Raw genomic sequence first — 22,584 nt, forward strand, 5'->3', positions numbered from 1 at the left:
TTTTCAACAAGTGAAGTGAGTAAAAGCAGCTCTTAAAAAGGAACAATCTGCAGTTGTTACATACTTTCTTTTTGGGGGGGGGGGCTTATAAATTAAAATTATACAGTACGTACCCATTGGTTCGGGGCGGCAGGGTAGCCTAGTGGTTAGAGTGTTGCAAGTTCAAACCCCCTGAGTTGACAAGGTACAAATCTGTCGTTCTGCCCCTGAACAAGGCAGTTAACCCACTGTTCCTAGGCCGTCATTGAAAATAAGAATTTGTTCTTAACTGACTTGCCTGGTTAAATAAAGGTAAAAATAAAATAAAATAATATAACTTATGAGCTTAGTACAACTGTCGTACCCCATCAGAAGCCAAAATATACGCTTGTTATAAAGTAAATGTAAACAAACAACGTATAGGGTCAAAACATGGTTAAAACTAACATGTTGATCTCAAGGATGGTCAATCCTTGTATTCATGAGCTTGGTGACATGTCTCCAGTCCCTCAGCTTTTAACCCGGAACAGGGACGAGGAGGGGCTTTGTTATCGTTTCAATTGCCGATTGACGCTTTACAAATCACACAAATATCAAAACTATCCATGCAGTTTCTCCTGGAGGAAACAGCACATTTCTGACAACAAATGCATTTGTATATATTAAATCAAACTCAAGCAAAGCATGCTGATAACAGACAGACTAACACTAACTGACAAAAGAGTCAGTCAGTCAGTCTTTTGTCTATGAGTTAGTCTAACTGGCAGACAGACTAAATAACAGACAAAGACTAACTACTGTATTGTCAAGGTTTAACCCCAAAAACTATTTTCAAAAAGTATTTTGGGCTGCCTGAAGAACTCACCGGATGTAGTTTTGCCAAAAGCACATATTCACACGAACACACAGTAATGTAATTAAACACGTGCGTGTATTGCTGTAGAACCCAGCTCTTCTGGAAAATAAAATCATTTCAATCAGGTTGTTTTTGAAAGTGGGTCATGACGAATAGTTGAAAGGAATTCTCCTTCATAAAACATGGCATTATAGTTAAATGCTCAAAGTTGTGACGAACAGCGCGTTAGGAAAATATTCAGGCCCCTTGACTTTTTCCACATTTTGTTACGGTACATTTTATTCTAAATGTTATTCAATTGTCCCCCCCCTCAATCTACACACAATTCCCCATAATGACAAAGTAAAAACAGGTTTTGAGAAATGTTTGCAAATGTTTAAAAAAATAAAATATAAATGAAATATCACATTCACACACCATTTTCAAGGGTTTTTCTTTATTTTTTACAGTCTGAATCAGACCACTATAACCTGCCCTGGGTACAGTTAGACCACGGTAACCTGCCCTGGGTACAGTTAGACCACGGTAACCTGCCCTGGGTACAGTCAGACCACTGTAACCTGCCCTGGGTACAGTCTGAATCAGACCACGGTAACCTGCCCTGGGTACAGTCAGACCACTGTAACCTGCCCTGGGTACAGTTAGACCACGGTAACCTGCCCTGGGTACAGTCAGACCACGGTAACCTGCCCTGGGTACAGTCAGACCACGGTAACCTGCCCTGGGTACAGTCAGACCACGGTAACCTGCCCTGGGTACAGTCAGACCACGGTAACCTGCCCTGGGTACAGTCAGACCACTGTAACCTACCCTGGGTACAGTCTGAATCAGACCACTGTAACCTGCCCTGGGTACAGTCTGAATCAGACCACTAACCTGCCCTGGGTACAGTCTGAATCAGACCACTAACCTGCCCTGGGTACAGTCTGAATCAGACCACTGTAACCTGCCCTGGGTACAGTCTGAATCAGACCACTAACCTGCCCTGGGTACAGTTAGACCACGGTAACCTGCCCTGGGTACAGTCAGACCACGGTAACCTGCCCTGGGTACAGTCAGACCACTGTAACCTGCCCTGGGTACAGTCTGAATCAGACCACGGTAACCTGCCCTGGGTACAGTCAGACCACTGTAACCTGCCCTGGGTACAGTTAGACCACGGTAACCTGCCCTGGGTACAGTCAGACCACGGTAACCTGCCCTGGGTACAGTCAGACCACGGTAACCTGCCCTGGGTACAGTCAGACCACGGTAACCTGCCCTGGGTACAGTCAGACCACGGTAACCTGCCCTGGGTACAGTCAGACCACTGTAACCTACCCTGGGTACAGTCTGAATCAGACCACTGTAACCTGCCCTGGGTACAGTCTGAATCAGACCACTAACCTGCCCTGGGTACAGTCTGAATCAGACCACTAACCTGCCCTGGGTACAGTCTGAATCAGACCACTAACCTGCCCTGGGTACAGTCTGAATCAGACCACTGTAACCTGCCCTGGGTACAGTCTGAATCAGACCACTAACCTGCCCTGGGTACAGTCTGAATCAGACCACTGTAACCTGCCCTGGGTACAGTCTGAATCAGACCACTGTAACCTGCCCCGGGTACAGTCTGAACCAGACCACTGTAACCTGCCCTGGGTACAGTCTGAATCAGACCACTGTAACCTGCCCTGGGTACAGTCTGAATCAGACCACTGTAACCTGCCCTGGGTACAGTCTGAATCAGACCACTGTAACCTGCCCTGGGTACAGTCTGAATCAGACCACTGTAACCTGCCCTGGGTACAGTCTGAACCAGACCACTGTAACCTGCCCTGGGTACAGTCTGAATCAGACCACTGTAACCTGCCCTGGGTACAGTCTGAACCAGACCACTGTAACCTGCCCTGGGTACAGTCTGAACCAGACCACTGTAACCTGCCCTGGGTACAGTCTGAACCAGACCACTGTAACCTGCCCTGGGTACAGTCTGAATCAGACCACTGTAACCTGCCCTGGGTACAGTCTGAACCAGACCACTGTAACCTGCCCTGGGTACAGTCTGAATCAGACCACTGTAACCTGCCCCGGGTACAGTCTGAACCAGACCACTGTAACCTGCCCTGGGTACAGTCTGAATCAGACCACTGTAACCTGCCCTGGGTACAGTCTGAATCAGACCACTGTAACCTGCCCTGGGTACAGTCTGAATCAGACCACTGTAACCTGCCCTGGGTACAGTCTGAATCAGACCACTGAACTTTCCAAAGGAAAGCAGACCCAGACAGTCTTTTTTCTCTCCCTCAGGATGGAAAGTTACAATGCATTCAAAGACCAGACAGAGGGAGGGAGGGATGGAAAGAGAGTGAGGGAGGGAGGGATGGAAAGAGAGTGAGGGAGGGAGGGATGGAGAGAGTGAGGGAGGGAGGGAGGGAGGGAGAGAGAGCGTGAGGGAGGGAGGGAGGGAGGGAGAGAGAGCGTGAGGGAGGGAGGGAGGGAGAGAGGGAGGGAGGGAGGGAGAGGGGGAGGGAGGGAGAGAGGGAGGGAGGGAGGGAGAGGGGGAGGGAGGGAGGGATGGAGAGAGGGAGGGAGGGATGTAGAGAGGGAGGGAGGGTCCAGGTTGGTCAGTGCTGATGAAAGCAGAAGGCTGAGGGAGGGATGGAGAGAGGGAGGGAGGGTCCAGGTTGGTCAGTGCTGAGGAAAGCAGCAGGCTGAGGGAAGGATGAAGGCATCTGGAAAAAGATTAAGGGCTCTCTCTTGCGCTCCCTTTCTCTCTCTGGTTGCTAAGGGACTTTGAGTGAGGATCGCAGACAGCCGTCACTATGGTTACCACATTGGAACCCCCTCCACCGGTCCGGATGGTTACCACAACCTTCACCACAAAACTGACGTCCCCTCAAATCCACCTGTCGCCTCCATGCCTCCCTCAATTTTTGGGGGAATGGGGCCGTCCTGTTCTAGCCGACCCTTCATCCACTGTTCCAATTCCACCAACATCTCTTTCACATGCCAGGAGAGTGTCTGTTGAGACAGAAACCTCCCCAGGCCACATTTAACAGAAAAGTAGACAAGCTGTACTGCAGTGCTGGATATGGGAACCAGGTGTGTGTTCCCAACAGCTACGGGAGGCAGAGATATAGAGGAAGCCATGAAAGAAATATAAGTCCCTTTAAAACAGTAGTGAAGCCTGCTACCAACACGGTATTTAAATCGTGAAGCCTGCTACTGACGCGGTGTTAAAATCGTGAAGCCTGCTACTGACTGTGTTAAAACAGTGGTGAAGCCTGCTACTGACACGGTGTTAAAACAGTGGTGAAGCCTGCTACTGACACGGTGTTAAAACAGTGGTGAAGCCTGCTACTGACAGAGTGTTAAAACAGTGGTGAAGCCTGCTACCAACACAGTGCTAAAACAGTGGTGAAGCCTGCTACTGACAGTGTTAAAACAGTGGTGAAGCCTGCTACTGACATGGTGTTAAAACACTGGTGAAGCCTGCTACTGACAGTGTTAAAACAGTGGTGAAGCCTGCTACCAACACGGTGTTAAAACACTGGTGAAGCCTGCTACTGACAGTGTTAAAACACTGGTGAAGCCTGCTACTGACACAGTGTTAAAACAGTGGTGAAGCCTGCTACTGACACAGTGTTAAAACAGTGGTGAAGCCTGCTACTGACACGGTGTTAAAACAGTGAAGCCTGCTACTGACACGGTGTTAAAACAGTGGTGAAGCCTGCTACTGACACGGTGTTAAAACAGTGGTGAAGCCTGCTACAGACACAGTGTTAAAACAGTGGTGAAGCCTGCTACTGACACGGCGTTAAAACAGTGGTGAAGCCTGCTACTGACACGGTGTTAAAATCGTGGTGAAGCCTGCTACTGACACGGTGTTAAAACAGTGGTGAAGCCTGCTACTGACACGGCGTTAAAACAGTGGTGAAGCCTGCTACCGACAGTGTTAAAATCGTGAAGCCTGCTACTGACACGGTGTTAAAATCGTGAAGCCTGCTACTGACACGGTGTTAAAACAGTGGTGAAGCCTGCTACTGATACGCCGTTAAAACAGTGGTGAAGCCTGCTACCGACAGTGTTAAAACACTGGTGAAGCCTGCTACTGACACGGTATTAAAATCGTGAAGCCTGCTACTGACATGGTGTTAAAACACTGGTGAAGCCTGCTACTGACAGTGTTAAAACAGTGGTGAAGCCTGCTACCAACACGGTGTTAAAACACTGGTGAAGCCTGCTACTGACAGTGTTAAAACACTGGTGAAGCCTGCTACTGACACAGTGTTAAAACAGTGGTGAAGCCTGCTACTGACACAGTGTTAAAACAGTGGTGAAGGCTGCTACTGACACGGTGTTAAAACAGTGGTGAAGCCTGCTACTGACACGGTGTTAAAACAGTGAAGCCTGCTACTGACACGGTGTTAAAACAGTGGTGAAGCCTGCTACTGACACGGTGTTAAAACAGTGGTGAAGCCTGCTACAGACACAGTGTTAAAACAGTGGTGAAGCCTGCTACTGACACGGCGTTAAAACAGTGGTGAAGCCTGCTACTGACACGGTGTTAAAATCGTGGTGAAGCCTGCTACTGACACGGTGTTAAAACAGTGGTGAAGCCTGCTACTGACACGGCGTTAAAACAGTGGTGAAGCCTGCTACCGACAGTGTTAAAATCGTGAAGCCTGCTACCGACAGTGTTAAAATCGTGAAGCCTGCTACTGACACGGTGTTAAAATCGTGAAGCCTGCTACTGACACGGTGTTAAAACAGTGGTGAAGCCTGCTACTGATACGCCGTTAAAACAGTGGTGAAGCCTGCTACCGACAGTGTTAAAACACTGGTGAAGCCTGCTACTGACACGGTATTAAAATCGTGAAGCCTGCTACTGACACGGTGTTAAAACACTGGTGAAGCCTGCTACTGACACAGTGTTAAAACAGTGGTGAAGCCTGCTACTGACACGGTGTTAAAACACTGGTGAAGCCTGCTACTGACAGTGTTAAAACACTGGTGAAGCCTGCTACTGACAGTGTTAAAACACTGGTGAAGCCTGCTACTGACAGTGTTATTTTACTGATTGACTGCTATAGACACGGTGTTATTTTACAGTTTGACTGCTACAGACACGGTGTTATTTTACAGTTTGACTGCTACAGACACTGTGTTATTTTACAGTTTGACTGCTACAGACACGGTGTTATTTTACAGTTTGACTGCTACAGACACGGTGTTATTTTACTGATTGACTGCTACCGACACGGTGTTATTTTACAGTTTGACTGCTACAGACACAGTGTTATTTTACAGTTTGACTGCTACAGACACGGTGTTATTTTACTGATTGACTGCTATAGACACGGTGTTATTTTACAGTTTGACTGCTACAGACACAGTGTTATTTTACAGTTTGACTGCTACAGACACGGTGTTATTTTACTGATTGACTGCTACCGACACGGTGTTATTTTACTGATTGACTGCTCGTCATACAGTGGCCTGAAGTTTTGTACCACTGGGTTTCTGATGTTTGTTGTATTGGCTTGTCTGAGCTTAGAGCTGTGGTTCTATCCATGTTGCTTTTCAGTAATATCACTTAGAGCTGTGGTTCTATCCATGTTGCTTTTCAGTAATATCACTTAGATATGTGGTTCTATCCATGTTGCTTTTCAGTAATATCACTTAGACCTGTGGTTCTATCCATGTTGCTTTTCAGTAATATCACTTAGAGCTGTGGTTCTATCCATGTTGCTTTTCAGTAATATCACTTAGAGCTGTGGTTCTATCCATGTTGCTTTTCAGTAATATCACTTAGAGCTGTGGTTCTATCCATGTTGCTTTTCAGTAATATCACTTAGAGCTGTGGTTCTATCCATGTTGCTTTTCAGTAATATCACTTAGAGCTGTGGTTCTATCCATGTTGCTTTTCAGTAATATCACTTAGAGCTGTGGTTCTAGCCATGTTGCTTTTCAGTAATATCACTTAGAGCTGTGGTTCTAGCCATGTTGCTTGTCAGTAATATCACTTAGAGCTGTGGTTCTATCCATGTTGCTTTTCAGTAATATCACTTAGAGCTGTGGTTCTATCCATGTTGCTTTTCAGTAATATCACTCAGAGCTGTGGTTCTATCCATGATATCCTCATGAAGGCTGAGAAACATTAACATGTCATAACCATACAATTGGAAAACAGGGCAATAGAAAGATTTGTATTGCGTACTGTACACAGGAGACCATGGAAAAGGTTGTGGGAAACAAAATATTTTGGATTTAAAAAAAATTAATAATTCTGCTACACATAAAAAGTTAATGGCTCAACACAGCAAAAAAAAAAAAAACATTGGAAAATAGAACATGAACCAGATGTGTTCCTTGCAGCAAAATACAGCTACATGCACCGTATACATTAAAAGGGGCAATCAGCTATTTAAACAATAACAAAGCCAAATCCTGCCACTGTTTCTGTAAAAAGATAAGAGATTGGGCTGGAAAAAATGTCAAGCACTAATTCATAGAGCTATGGATGCAAGAACTGACTATCCACAATATCAACATTATATACTGAACAACAATAAAACACAATGTGTAACAATTTCAAAGATTTTAGTGAGTTACAGTTCATGTAAGGAAATCAGTCAATTGAAATAAACTCATTAGGGCCTAATCTATGGATTTTATATGACTTGGCAGGGGTGCAGCAATGGGTGGGCCTATGCATTCCCAGGCCCACCCTGGCTGGGGAGCCAGGCCCAGCCAATCAGAATTAGTTTTCCCCCACAAAAGGTCTTTATTACAGACAAAAATACTCTTCAGTTTCATTAGCTGTCCGGGTGGTTAGTCTCAGATGATCCCGCAGGTGAAGAAGCCAGATGTGGAGGTCTTGGGCTGGCATGGTTACATGTGGTCTGCGGTTGTGAGGACGGATGGACGTACTGCCAAGTTGTCTAAAACGATGTCGGAGGCAGCATTCAATTCTCTGGCAACAGCTCTGGTGGACATGTCTGCATTCACCATGCCAATTGAACTCTTCCCTCAAAACTTGAGAGATCTGTGGCATTGTGTTGGGTGACAAAACTGCACATTTTAAAGTGGCCTTTTATTGTCCCCTAGCACAAGGTGCACCTGTGTAATGATCATGCTGTTTAATCAGCTGCTTGATATGCCACATCTGTCAGATGGATGGATTATCTTGGCAAAGGAGAAATGCTCACTAACAGTGATGTAAACACATTTGTGCACAACATTTGAGGTAAAATAGTATTTTTTGTGCGTATGGAAAGTTTTGGGGATTTTTTATTTCAGCTCATGAAAAGTTGGACCAACACTACATATTGCATTTATATTTTTGTTCAGTATAGTTGTATATTTTGAGCTGTGCTCCTAAAAAAGTGTGCAAACATCTTGTAGAATCTACACCCACAGCTTGCATTCTCCAGATATTTTTTTTTTTAATGCAGTAGTTTGATGCTCTGAAATGAGATAATTTGAGTAACCTGTGAAGGAATATTTTGTATTTGTGCTTTTCTAATAACCAATTCGACTGGGTTCATGCAAGTGACTGATTGATTGTGCCTGGGAGGAATCCTCACCATCAGTATAAGCAAATTTGGCAGTATGCCCAGAACATTGTTTTGAGAATGGAAAGGGATATCTCAGTTTCAAGGTCTCAGCGTTCAAGGTCTCAGAGAAGAGAGGCCTCTCGTGAGGTATTTGTCGGTCACATGCATGAACCAAAAGTTAATGATGAAAAAATATAAATCATGCAAATATAACTTGTCTGTGTAAGCAGTATATGAGAGAACTAAACGGGACTGCCCCGGCAGAGCTTCCGACCGACGTGTACTATGGTGCATTAAGTTTGTTGGAACCACTCCAGCTTGCTGATAATTAATTTAATATTGACTTCAGGTGTCCCTGGTGGTAATTTCAACAACAGACCATTCAAAAGTTCCAACGCAGAAAAATGTATAAAAGAAAAACATAGCCGTAGGTAATAAATACTCTTCACATTAAAAGAGTAATACTATTGCCATGTGTTTTTCATTGAGGCCATATTGCATACAGACATAGATATAAGGTTGTCATGACATTGCAATGGTAGCTCATGTTAAGATATGTGAAACAGTCCTCGGAATCTGAAGGCCAACAGATCTGCTGGGGTCCAAGCTGCCCACAGAATATGAAGGCCAACAGATCTGCTGGGGTCCAAGCTGCCCACAGAATATGAAGGCCAACAGATCTGCTGGGGTCCAAGCTGCCCACAGAACCTGAAGGCCAACAGATCTGCTGGGGTCCAAGCTGCCCACAGAACCTGAAGGCCAACAGATCTGCTGGGGTCCAAGCTGCCCACAGAACCTGAAGGCCAACAGATCTGCTGGGGTCCGTGTGCATTGCACCCAGTGTTACATTTAACAAAAGTAACGTGTTACTTTACAATATTACTTGGCATTGTAACTCCTTATATAACTCGCTTTGTTATTTTGCGTTACTTTCACGATACATTATCTTTCATTATACATTCACTAGTTTCTCTTTTCATCTGCTTAAATTAGCCAAATACACCGAGTGAACAAAACATTAGGAACACCTGCTTTTTCCATGACAGACTGACCAGGTGAGAGTTAGGATCCCTTATTGATGTCACATTGATGTCAGTGTAGATGAAGGGGACGAGACAGGTTAAGGAAGGATTTTTAGACCTTAAGACAATTGAGACATGGATTGTGTGTGTGTGTGTGTGTGTGTGTGCCATTCCGAGGGTGAATGGGAAAGACAAAATACATAAGTACCTTTGAACTGGGTATGGTAGTAGGTGCCAGGTGCATCGTTTACAGTGTGTCAAGAACTGCAATGTTGCTGGGGATTTCTCGCTCAACAGTTTCCCGTGTGTATAAAGAATGGTCCACCACCCAAAGGACATCCAGTCAACGGCAGGCCAGTGGTCGAAAAACAGGTCATTGATGAAAGAGGACAGACTGACAGTCCAGTACAACATTGGTGTCCAAAGACCCATAAAATAATGCGCAACTTGTCGTACCTTGAATGGGGTAAGGCAGCCAATGACCTTAGAGAGTTTCACTTCTTTCAGAATACAAAAAAAAAAAGAAACTGTAGTTGAAGGAACAAAAACACTGGAGAATTGGAAAACATTGCCTGGGCTGATGAATCCCGGTTCCTGCTGTTTCACGCTGATGAGAAGACTTAGAGTATAGAGAAAACCACGAGTACATGCTTCCATCACGCAGCGTCTCAACATTGCAGGCTGGTGGTGGTGGTGGTGTGATGCTATGTTTCCACAGCACACATTGGGCCTCTTGATGAAAGTGGAGCAATGTTTTGAATTCCACAGGATGTCTAAAACATCATTGCCAATCAGGTGCATCCTTTCATGGCAGCAGTGTATCCATCTGCATCTATATATATATATATATATATATATATATATATATATATATATATATATATATATACACAGTGCCTTGCAAAAGTATTCGGCCCCCTTGAACTTTGCAACCTTTTGCCACATTTCAGGCTTCAAACATAAAGATATAAAACTGTATTTTTTTGTGAAGAATCAACAACAAGTGGGACACAATCATGAAGTGGAACGACATTTTTTGGATATTTCAAACTTTTTTAACAAATCAAAAACTGAAAAATTGGGCGTGCAAAATTATTCAGCCCCCTTAAGTTAATACTTTGTAGCGCCACCTTTTGCTGCAATTACAGCTGTAAGTCGCTTGGGGTATGTCTCTATCAGTTTTGCACATCGAGAGACTGACATTTTTTCCCATTCCTCCTTGCAAAACAGCTCGAGCTCAGTGAGGTTGGATGGAGAGCATTTGTGAACAGCAGTTTTCAGTTCTTTCCACAGATTCTCGATTGGATTCAGGTCTGGACTTTGACTTGGCCATTCTAATACCTGGATATGTTTATTTTTGAACCATTCCATTGTAGATTTTGCTTTATGTTTTGGATCATTGTCTTGTTGGAAGACAAATCGCCGTCCCAGTCTCAGGTCTTTTGCAGACTCCATCAGGTTCTTCCAGAATGGTCCTGTATTTGGCTCCATCCATCTTCCCATCAATTTTAACCATTTTCCCTGTCCCTGCTGAAGAAAAGCAGGCCCAAACCATGATGCTGCCACCACCATGTTTGACAGTGGGGATGGTGTATTCAGCTGTGTTGCTTTTACACCAAACATAACGTTTTGCATTGTTGCCAAAAAGTTAAATTTTGGTTTCATCTAACCAGAGCACCTTTTTCCACATGTTTGGTGTGTCTCCCAGGTGGCTTGTGGCAAACTTTAAACGACACATTTTATGGATATCTTTAAGAAATGGCTTTCTTCTTGCCACTCTTCCATAAAGGCCAGATTTGTGCAATATACGACTGATTGTTGTCCTATGGACAGAGTCTCCCACCTCAGCTGTAGATCTCTGCAGTTCATCCAGAGTAATCATGGGCCTCTTGGCTGCATCTCTGATCAGTCTTCTCCTTGTATGAGCTGAAAGTTTAGAGGGATGGCCAGGTCTTGGTAGATTTGCAGTGGTCTGATACTCCTTCCATTTCAATATTATCGCTTGCACAGTGCTCCTTGGGATGTTTAAAGCTTGGGAAATCTTTTTGTATCCAAATCCGGCTTTAAACTTCTTCACAACAGTATCTCGGACCTGCCTGGTGTGTTCCTTGTTCTTCATGATGCTCTCTGCGCTTTTAACGGACCTCTGAGACTATCACAGTGCAGGTGCATTTATACGGAGACTTGATTACACACAGGTGGATTGTATTTATCATCATTAGTCATTTAGGTCAACATTGGATCATTCAGAGATCCTCACTGAACTTCTGGAGAGAGTTTGCTGCACTGAAAGTAAAGGGGCTGAATAATTTTGCACGCCCAATTTTTCAGTTTTTGATTTGTTAAAAAAGTTTGAAATATCCAATAAATGTCGTTCCACTTCATGATTGTGTGTGGGACACAATCATGAAGTGGAACGACATTTATTGGATATTTTAAACTTTTTTAACAAATCAAAAACTGAAAAATTGTTGTTGATTCTTCACAAAAAAATACAGTTTTATATCTTTATGTTTGAAGCCTGAAATGTGGCAAAAGGTCGCAAAGTTCAAGGGGTCCGAATACTTTCACAAGGCACTGTATATATATATTTTAGCAGGATAATACCCCATGCCACAAGGCTAGGATTGTCCAGGAATGGTTCCACGAACATGACAGTGAAATCAGTTTACGGCAGTGTCCTGCCCAGACACCATGATCTCGGTCCAATTGAGCATCTGTGTGGATGAGATGGAACGAGCTATTTGGAGCGGAGATTCACTACCAGTCATCTTGACAACTCGTGGGAAGCATTGGAGTCAACATGGACCAGCATCCCTGTGGAACGCTTGCAACACCTTGTAGAGTCCCATGCTCCGACGAATTAAGGCTGTTCTGAGGGAAAAAAGGGGGTGCAACTCAATATTAGGACGATTTTCAGATATTAGGACGATTTTCAGATATTAGGCCGATTTTCAGATATTAGGCCGATTTTCAGATATTAGGACGATTTTCAGATATTAGGACGATTTTCAGATATTAGGACGATTTTCAGATATTAGGACGATTTTCAGATATTAGGAATATTTTCTTTTTTTGCAAGTCAAACATCTGTACAGATATCCATCATCTTTCCATTCAAAATCTTTCTCTCGAACCGCCAGTTCTGATTAGACCGCACGTACACGCACCCTTAAGTTACTTGACAAAGTAACTATTATTATATTACCCAATTTTTTAAAAAGTAACGCGTTACATTACTAGTTACTCAACAAACAAAAAAGCATTCTGATTACGTAAGGTGTTACTTTTGTAAAGACCCTAGCGGGCATATCAAAGTTTTGTGGCGTTTCGGGCGGCCATTGCAAGGTTCTTGAGCGAGAATCGAACTTGACATCCTAAGGGCAACAGACAGACCTGTTTCCACCGCTCCGGAGCTCTAATCAGTCTTATCAATGACAGGTTGGTTACAGTAGGAATGTAGACCTTCACAGCTCAAAGACACCTACCAAGAGAGAGTCTCTCAAAACAAGCCGGACTTCATATTTAACTCATTAGCAGGAGTGCATACGAGGCTGAGCTCTGAGGGGGGGGGGGGGGGGGGGGGGGGGGGGGGGTGAGGTTTATGCTCGCAATAATATTTATCTTTACTAGAACACGGCTGGGATTCTAAAAAACAACATTTTGTGACATGTGCTTTACATTTTCCTCCACAAACATATCGTACTTAACTCAAATGTAGCGGGAGAGCTGCTGTGCTTGGCGGGCGTTCATGTTAACGTACGCTGTCATCCCCCTGGCGGAGGAGATCCTCTCTTGGCCAATCACTAATGCCGGGGATCTAAACACAGTCCTCTAGTCCAATGAGCTGGAATCATTTCAAGCTGAGATCTGCAGTTGCTACATTAATTTTTTTGGACTTATATATTTATATATATATATACACACACCTATTGATTCTTGAAGGATATAATTTATAAAATGCCTCGTAAACTCAGTTCAACTTCCCCATCAGAACCCCAAATATAAGCTTGTTTTATTCCAATGTTTGTAAACAAAGTAAATGTAAACAAACACTATTATAGCCTCATAACATGGTTCAAACTATAATTGAGATATCATGGATGGTGAGGCCTTGCATCCATAGCTCTGTCTATGAATTTGAGAGTGGTTTCTCCAGCCTCATCCCTCAGCTTTTTACAGAAACAGTGGAGGGGGAAATGCTGTGTTATCGTTTCAACTTCTGATTGCCCCTTTAAATCATCCCTTTTGTATAGAGAGGAGCGGCGGCCTCTCCATCTCTTTGACGTCTAGAACAGAGAGCGAGACAGAGACTGTCTAGATTGTCTACAGTACAGTAGACCACAGTGAATGTTCACTAAGTTTCATTTGTACAGGGTTCATATTCTGGACACTAGATTCATTTGTACAGGGTTCATATTCTGGACACTAGATTCATTTGTACAGGGTTCATATTCTGGACACTAGTTTCATTTGTACAGTGTTCATATTCTGGACACTAGTTTCATTTGTACAGGGTTCATATTCTGGACACTAGTTTTATTTTTACAGGGTTCATATTCTGGACACTAGTTTCATTTTTACAGTGTTCATATTCTGGACACTAGTTTCATTTTTACAGGGTTCATATTCTGGACACTAGTTTCATTTGTACAGGGTTCATATTCTGGACACTAGTTTTATTTGTACAGGGTTCATATTCTGGACACTAGTTTCATTTGTACAGGGTTCATATTCTGGACACTAGTTTCATTTGTACAGGGTTCATATTCTGGACACTAGTTTCATTTTTACAGTGTTCATATTCTGGACACTAGTTTCATTTGTACAGGGTTCATATTCTGGACACTAGTTTCATTTGTACAGGGTTCATATTCTGGACACTAGTTTCATTTGTACAGGGTTCATATTCTGGACACTAGTTTTATTTGTACAGTACAGTTAGTGTCCTGGACACTAGTTTCCTTTGTACAGTACGGTGTTCATAATCTGGACACTGGTTTTATTTGTACAGTACAGTTAGTGTCCTGGACACTAGTTTCCTTTGTACAGTACGGTGTTCATATTCTGGACACTAGTTTTATTTGTACAGTACAGTTAGTGTCCTGGACACTAGTTTCCTTTGTACAGTACGGTGTTCATATTCTGGACACTAGTTTTATTTGTACAGTACAGTTAGTGTCCTGGACACTAGTTTCCTTTGTACAGTACGGTGTTCATAATCTGGACACTAGTTTCATTTGTACAGGGTTCATAATCTGGACAATGGTTTTATTTGTACAGTACAGTGTTAGTGTTCTGGACACAAAGGGAGATGAATATTGATTTAGAAACCTGGTTCTCTGGGGTTAGATTACTTCTCAGACCACTTTGTCATCCGTACTGGGTCATGCCAAATCCTTCTGCCCAGGACACACTACTGTCATCACTTCTGAAAAGCCAAACAATGGTCCTATACTACCCCAATAAAGGACTTGGAGATGAAGACCTCATAGCGATCTGTTCATGGTGGTAAGAATTTCAATGAAACTGTCACTTGCACTGCAGTCCTTCACATAGTAACATAGGCTTCAGTAGTTCAGACCCCACGTGCTTTTTGCACTGCAGACCTTCACATAGTAACATAGGCTTCAGTAGTTCAGACCCCACGTGCTTTTTGCACTGCAGTCCTTCACATAGTAACATAGGCTTCAGTAGTTCAGACCCCACGTGCTTTTTGCACTGCAGTCCTTCACATAGTAACATAGGCTTCAGTAGTTCAGACCCCACGTGCTTTTTGTCACGGCTTTTCATTTTAAGACGAAAAATAAACCTAATCCTGCCACACTCAAAGTAAATCCAATGTTATCAATGAAAACAATTTCCAGCAGTTTTATTAGCCCTAATATTTACTAGCCTAATTAAAAATGTCTGGAGGTCGGGTTAACGTGTTGATATAATTACAAACAAATTCTGAGCGAGCAGACTGCCGACCACCGAAAAATTCAGGTCGCAAAAAAAAGACTGTCTCCAAAACGAAACGATCCGTAAGATTCCATCTTGGGACTCCCCCCGTCAGTCCCAGCAGTGCATGTCTTTCACAGTTGAGCTCCAGGAGCCGGCTCCGGCTTTAAATCAAGCCCCCGTTAGAAGTTCTGCGCTTCCGGGGCCACGCTTGGTCGCGCTCCCTCAAGGCACTCTGTATCTACAATATATGCCTGAAGAACTCATTAGAGCCACTGGAGGAATGAGCTCCCCTGTCATGATGCACATCCCCCCCACCCCCACCCCCACCGCCTGTGTGTGTGTGGGGGTGTGTGTGGGTGTGTGTGTGTGTGTGTGTGTGTGTGCGTGTGCGAAAGGTATGTTGGTGGGGGAGAAGGGGGTCAGACTCAACTTACTTGAAGTTGTCGTCCTCTACGAACTTCTGAAGCTCCTCGATATAGCGCACGGACATTAAATACTTCTGAACATGGGGGAGGGTCACCAGGTGATCTGTGAAGAGGGAAAGTGGTGTGGGGAAAGGAGAGAGGGTAGCAGGAAGACAAAAAACAAACAGTAAGACAAGAGAGACCAAGTGAGAGACAGACGGTGAGAGAGAGAGAGCAAGAGAGAGAAACGGTTTGGAACACTTCATTGTCTTCCTCTTAATGTGGTTTGTTTAGCTACATTAACCCCTCCCATTGGCAACAGTCTCCTCCTAACCCCTCCCATTGGCAACAGTCTCCTCCTAACCCCTCCCATTGGCAACAGTCTCCTCCTAACCCCTCCCATCGGCAACAGTCTCCTCCTAACTCCTCCCATTGGCAACAGTCTCCTCCTAACCCCTCCCATCGGCAACAGTCTCCTCCTAACCCCTCCCATCGGCAACAGTCTCCTCCTAACCCCTACCACCGGCAACAGTCTCCTCCTAACCCCTCCCACCGGCAACAGTCTCCTCCTAACCCCTCCCACCGGCAACAGTCTCCTCCTAACCCCTCCCACCAGCAACAGTCTCCTCCTAACCCCTCCCACCGGCAACAGTCTCCTCCTAACCCCTCCCATCGGCAACAGTCTCCTCCTAACCCCTCCCATCGGCAACAGTCTCCTCCTAATTCCTCTAATCAGCAGCACTCTACTTCTAACGTAAATGAACATCTGAGAAGTCTGGGTAACCCTTCCCCCGTTCTCTCCTCAAAGTCTGGTCCGAGTGAAGCAAATGGCTAGCGGCTAGCCGGCAGTACGTGAGAGACATGACGTGTAAGCTCTGGGGGCGAACACTGGGCGGTTTGGTTGTTGCATCTTAATGCTGTTACCAGCTGTCGTAGGGGGTTAAGGTTGTACATGTGTGCATTTCGGCCCCATGCGGTTGCCATTTTGTTCGGGCCCTGAGGAAGTTCTCGGAACCTCGCTGGCATTGGCCTTGCCGCTCATCTCTGTGTGCGTCGATGAGGGGTTTACTTTATTTAAACCAACTCCGCTAACAGTGTTGCCATGGCAGCGAGGCCAACTACAACTGGAATTAATAAAACCTCTCCTTCGTTTTCACTGTGCTTGTTCTTTACTCTGCACAACGTTTCATATATACTGTAAAAGTCTTATGCCAGGCCAGGATTTGATGGGCTTTCGTAAACATTATTGCAACACTTTAGGGTTCATGAGCTCAGTCTTGTTTCAGTAGAAGAGACATCTTGGATCTGAGATCTGTTCCACAGTTCCAATGTAGAAATGAGGAGTAAACATTTGCCTGCTCTTGCCAGTGTTGTCTAACTAAAAGTATCTTCAAAACACAGGCAACTTAAAGATGATGTACATACAAGGACAGCAGGACTACCATCATACAGGCCTGAGGGAACATTCATATCACTTAACACTCGAACCCGCCTGGCCTTTCGGTCTATCAGTGCCCTCTAGAGAATGTTGAGAAAGTTGTCGGGCGTTTCTTTAGCATAGGCATCAGATATCAATCACATAGAGTCAACGACATGTTTTGTATAATTCTACAGAAAGTCATTACAGTGTAATCCGTTTGATCAACTTTATTTGTAGATTTAATTAGTAAGAGTTACAGTAACTAATAAAGTCCAGTTACAGCTTCTTTTGACAAATTAGAAACTACATTGATAATACTGGTATGCAGGTGAAATTATTTCCAGTATTCCTAAAGAGAAGCACCAGTGCATGAACAACTGTAAATGATGAATTGCAGAAAATAAATATTTGTGGAAATATATTCCTGATAAAAGATATAAAAAGTAATTTGTTGATTGTATCAGACACTATTGTGCCATTATACCCAGTGCCTTTACGAATTAAATCAAATCTAGTCTTTCTTTACGCTGTTTGGGTCCACCGTCAGCACACATCTTCGGCGCTTTATGTGAGCAAACCTCACAAACAAATTGGTTGTACTGCACACAGTTTTCATGAATTCTGAGAGTTATTTGACAAAGGTAAGTGTCATAGAAACTGCAGAAGCTCTTTCAGCTACTATATAGAAATCTAAATATTCTACTTTGACGGAGGATTAGATAAAGTGATGCTCCTTTCTCTCCATCTGTCAATTACAAGATGCGCCCATCTCTTCATGTACAATTTGACAACTGCTAAGGCCTAATATTGTCACTCATCATATTATTGTCAATTTAATCTTGCCACGTAGGCTCACTCTTATTATGTGTGAAGTTCGTTTTGGTCTAGTCAGGGTGTAGTTCGACATCCATGTGTCATTCATGCAGTGGGCTGTCATTGTTTGCTTCCCTGTATTGAGTCAAGGAGATGTTTTGCATTATTCTAAATGACTACTGGACATGTAGCATGTTTTCGTTTCCCTTACAATACATTTGATTAGTAATAGAGTTATTGTAAATCAAACAGTCACATAACAGCTTCTGATACCAAAAGGTGTGAAGTCAAATGATTTGCCGCTGATAAATAGGCATAACAAACTCATCATTACACTATTGCGTCTCAAAATTAAAATCAACCTCATCATCATTCAGTTAGGCCTAATTTAAATTTGATTGTGAAGTAAGGTGCACAATTATCAGCCATTCATCCATGTGTTATTCATTCAGTGAGGAGAGAATGTCACATTACCGCCACAATGGCTGGGTGCCAACGTCCCACAGCACATTGTCTTAGCGCCTGGCTGGGTACCACATCCTACAGCACATTGTCTTGGAGCCTGGCTGGGTACCACATCCTACAGCACATTGTCTTGGAGCCTGGCTGGGTACCAACGTCCTACAGCACATTGTCTTGGAGCCTGGCTGGGTACCAACGTCCTACAGCACATTGTCTTGGAGCCTGGCTGGGTACCAAGGTCCTACAGCACATTGTCTTGGAGCCTGGCTGGGTACCAACGGGGGGTAACTTTTTTCCCCAAACTCTGTGATTACGATCTTGTCTCATCATTGCAACTCCCCAATGGGCTCGGGAGGCGAAGGTTGAGTCATGCGTCCTCCGAAACATGACCCGCCAAACCGCTCTTCTTAACACCCGTACGCTTAACCCAGAAGCCAACTGCACCAATGTGTCAGAGGAAAACACTGTTCAACTGACGACCGGTCAGCCCGCAGGCGCCTGGCCCGCCACAAGGAGTCGCTAGAATGCGATGAGCCCCGGCCAAACCCTTCCCTAACACGGACGATGCTGGGCCAATTGTGCGCCGCCCTATGGGACTCCTGGTCACGGCTGGTTGTGACACAGCCTGGGATCGAACCCCAGGCTGTAGTGACGCCACAACACTGCGACACTCAGTATTATTTTCTTTACTAAATCAAACGTCAGTGGCCGTTGGCGGTTCTAGTGTTAACACTATTATGCATTCCCGAATCAAACTGTGCTGGATCTGATATGTCCTTTCCAGCAACTACGGTGGATGCAGCCAGGCCAGTGCATTACAGTTTAGCTCAGTTGGGCTCAGTAGTTTGAAAATCCCTTCATCGATAAGAGAGTATTTGAGAGTGTCTGTGGGTGATTGTGGCTGAGGGGGTGAAGCTGACAATAAGGAAATCCTTCTCTAACTGGTATATACTAAACTCAGCAAAGATTATCAAAGATAATTTGTAGAAATCCAAAAAACTTCACAGATCTTTATTGTAAAGGGTTTAAACACTGTTTCCCATGCTTGAATGAATGAACCATAAACAATTAATGAGCATGCACCTGTGGAACGGTCGTTAAGACACTAACAGCTTACAGACGGTAGGCAATAAAAGTCACAGCTATGAAAACTTAGGACATGAAAGAAGCCTTCCTACTGACTCTGAAAAACACCAAAAGAAAGATGCCCGGGGTCCCTGCTCATCTGCGTGAATGTGCCTTAGGCATGCTGCAAGGAGGCATGAAGACTGCAGACGTGGCCAGGGCAATAAATTGAAATGTCCTGTCATGATGTGGTCCTTTCTGGGTATAGATCATAGCTTCTCACTCTCTCCTACACCCAGGTTCTGTTATCTAAATTCCTGGCGGGGACTCTCTCCCCCTTTTCATGCAGTAGGGAGAGAGAGAGTTCCACAGTAGAACAAAGGAACTCCCGCCAAATTCTGCTACATTCCAGAATTTGAGACTGGAAAAAAATATCCATATTTTGGAGAATGTGTAAACGGTCGGTGGAGAAGCCAGGTACGACCCGGTCCGTTTTGTCTCATGTTTGTGACCTCATGAAAGACAATTTCAGCCACATTACCCTAACTCTGTTTATACAGGTGCCTCCATTATGAGGTTTGCATCTAATTATTTTATACAATGAATGAGTAAAGATGAAACTATTTGTGAAATGATGTAATGTGATGTTAAACTTTTAATGGGAGATAATTGTAATTCCCCTTTAAAGTTGAACTAAGTCATTGGCCCGCCCCCGTGAGCACAGACATGATCAGGCATCACGAATAAAAGCCCCTCCTAAGAAAATCCTCTTCAGACCACGCGTATCTCGGTGGAAACTGAGGTGGCACAGGTTTGAGTACCAAGAGTAAGCAAACCCACAGCGTGAGCTGTGATTGCAAATAGTTATTGAATTCCTAACCATACCACATGGAGCATTGGCTACACGGCTGGAAATGGTTAAACTCAGACTATCAATCCCTACAGAATAAGAGCAAATCTTAGATACTAATTACTAGTCTGCAGCTAGAAATTATGTAAACCTGGGATGAGGATACCGACAACCACCGAAACATCTATTCTATGAGACCATTTCTGAATGGTACTCTGAAGTATTCAAACTAACCACAAAATAGTTTGATCTTCAGGGAAACAAAGAGAGAGAAAGACACGATGATGAACTGACTCTCCAGCAGACGGACTGACGATTTCAACAGAGATCACAACGACACCTGGGCGTAAATATATATTGATTGCAATTACTTACCAATGAGTGAGCGTGCATGCGCAAAGGATTAGCATTTCAATGAATATAATTATCAACTGTATGTAGTGACCCCTTTTGTCTTTCCCACCAAGCCGTCATATCGGCTTAGCCCACTAGGGAATCTTCACTGTAATTTGTTAGTAACAGATCTACTGTTTGTGCATTTCTGTGAATATTTAGTTAGTTAGTAAATAAAGTATTAAGCTGTATGGATGATTCCTAGTAAAGGCTGGGTTCGTGCAGATAACCAACAATTTACGACATTTGGAATGAGACTGAATGAGAAAGGATAATTCATTAATTAGAAGACTAATTGATCAGATATTAAAATATCTGAAAGTTATATTAGGAAAATTATAACTTTGTAATTTGAAGATTATCCTTGGTGCCCGACATCCTAGTTAATTACATTTACATGATTAGTTTAATCACGTAATAATAATTACAGAGAATTTATTTGATAAAATAAGTCTTCACTTTTAATGATGCCAAAGACACGACAGCCCGTACTGTGAGACGCCTAAGACAACACTACAGGTAGACAGGACGGACAGCTGATCATCCTCGCAGTGGCAGACCACGTGTAACACCTGCACACAATCTCAATGCTGTGTGTTACAGGGAAGACATCCTCCTCCCTCATGTGGAACCCTTCCTGCAGGCTCATCCTGACATGACCCTCCAGCATGACAATGCCACCATCCATACTGCTAGTCCTGTGTGTGATTTCCTGCAAGACAGGAATGTCAGTGTTCTGCCATGGCCAACGAAGAGCCTGGATCTCAATCCCATTGAGCACATCTGGGACCTGTAGAAACAGAAGGTGAGGGCTAGGGCCATTCCCCGCAGCAATGTCCGGGAACTTGCAGGTGCCTTGGAGGAAGAGTGGGGTAACATCTCACAGCAAGAACTGGCAAATCTGGTGCAGTCCATGAGGAGGAGATGCACTGCAGTACTTAATGCAGCTGGTGGCCACACCAGGTACTGACTGTTTGATTTTTGATTTTGAACCCCCCTTTGTTCAGGGACACATTATTCAATTTCTGTTAGTCACATGTCTGTGGAACTTGTTCAGTTTATGTCTCAGTTGTTGAATCTTGTTATGTTCATACAAATATTTACACAAGTTTGATGAAAATAAATGCAGTTGACAGTGAGAGGACGTTTCTTTTTTTGGTGAGTTTATATAGCCTTCTGTCGCTGAAACAAGTCTGTTGCTTTACCTCTGCTGCTGCTAACATGCATAGAATAACTGATCTAACATACCATATAGCTTTCCATCTTTTCACCATGTATTACTTAACCTGGCATCCGAAGACTTAATCTACACTTGAGTTGAGCACACCAATTTATTTTTGTGTGGTGAAGCTGACTTGTCTGTAAAAATGAGGGAAATGTTGTACTCTTACCATATTTACAGGACATCTGCAGGTCAGAGATCACCCTGAGCAAATTGTTCATCTGATTGGTCCTCTGCTCTGTCTCAATGATGCTATCCGATGCTGGATAGGCCGAGTCGATGTAGATCATGTCCAATAGGTAGATGCCTGCAGGGGGAGAGGGGAGGGACCAGAGGAAGGGGAGGAGTTAGTGGTACCCTGTGCCCAACTTCATTAATATGAATTATGTGACAGACATACAGTGTCTTGGTTAGATAAGTTTTCAAACACCTTGAATCACCTTTGGCAGCAATTACAGCTGTGAGTCTTTCTGGGTAAGTCTCTAAGAGCTTTGCACACCTGGATTGTACAATATTTTAAATTCTTCAAGCTCTGTCAAATTGGTTTTTGATCATTGCAATGACAGACATTTTCAATTATTGCCACAGATTTTCAAGCCGATTTAAGTCAA

At 43.8% G+C, this 22,584-nt stretch overlaps 1 protein-coding gene across 3 annotated transcripts in view; it reads right to left on the reverse strand.

Moving 5' to 3' along the window:
• The window catches only part of LOC110523130 (ras-specific guanine nucleotide-releasing factor RalGPS1), a 295,595-nt gene that overhangs the window by 50,779 nt on the left and 222,232 nt on the right, over positions 1 to 22,584 (reverse strand). For all 3 annotated transcript variants that reach the window (XM_036976684.1, XM_036976683.1, XM_036976685.1), the window contains exons 9-10: positions 22,143 to 22,280; positions 15,779 to 15,872 (exon numbers count right to left, since the gene is read on the reverse strand). In XM_036976684.1, coding sequence (XP_036832579.1) covers positions 15,779 to 15,872; positions 22,143 to 22,280 — 232 coding nt within the window. The remainder of the gene's footprint in view (positions 1 to 15,778; positions 15,873 to 22,142; positions 22,281 to 22,584) is intronic.

This window comes from Oncorhynchus mykiss, chromosome 5 (assembly GCF_013265735.2).
Source record: "Oncorhynchus mykiss isolate Arlee chromosome 5, USDA_OmykA_1.1, whole genome shotgun sequence".
NCBI classification, from domain to species: Eukaryota; Metazoa; Chordata; class Actinopteri; order Salmoniformes; family Salmonidae; genus Oncorhynchus; species Oncorhynchus mykiss.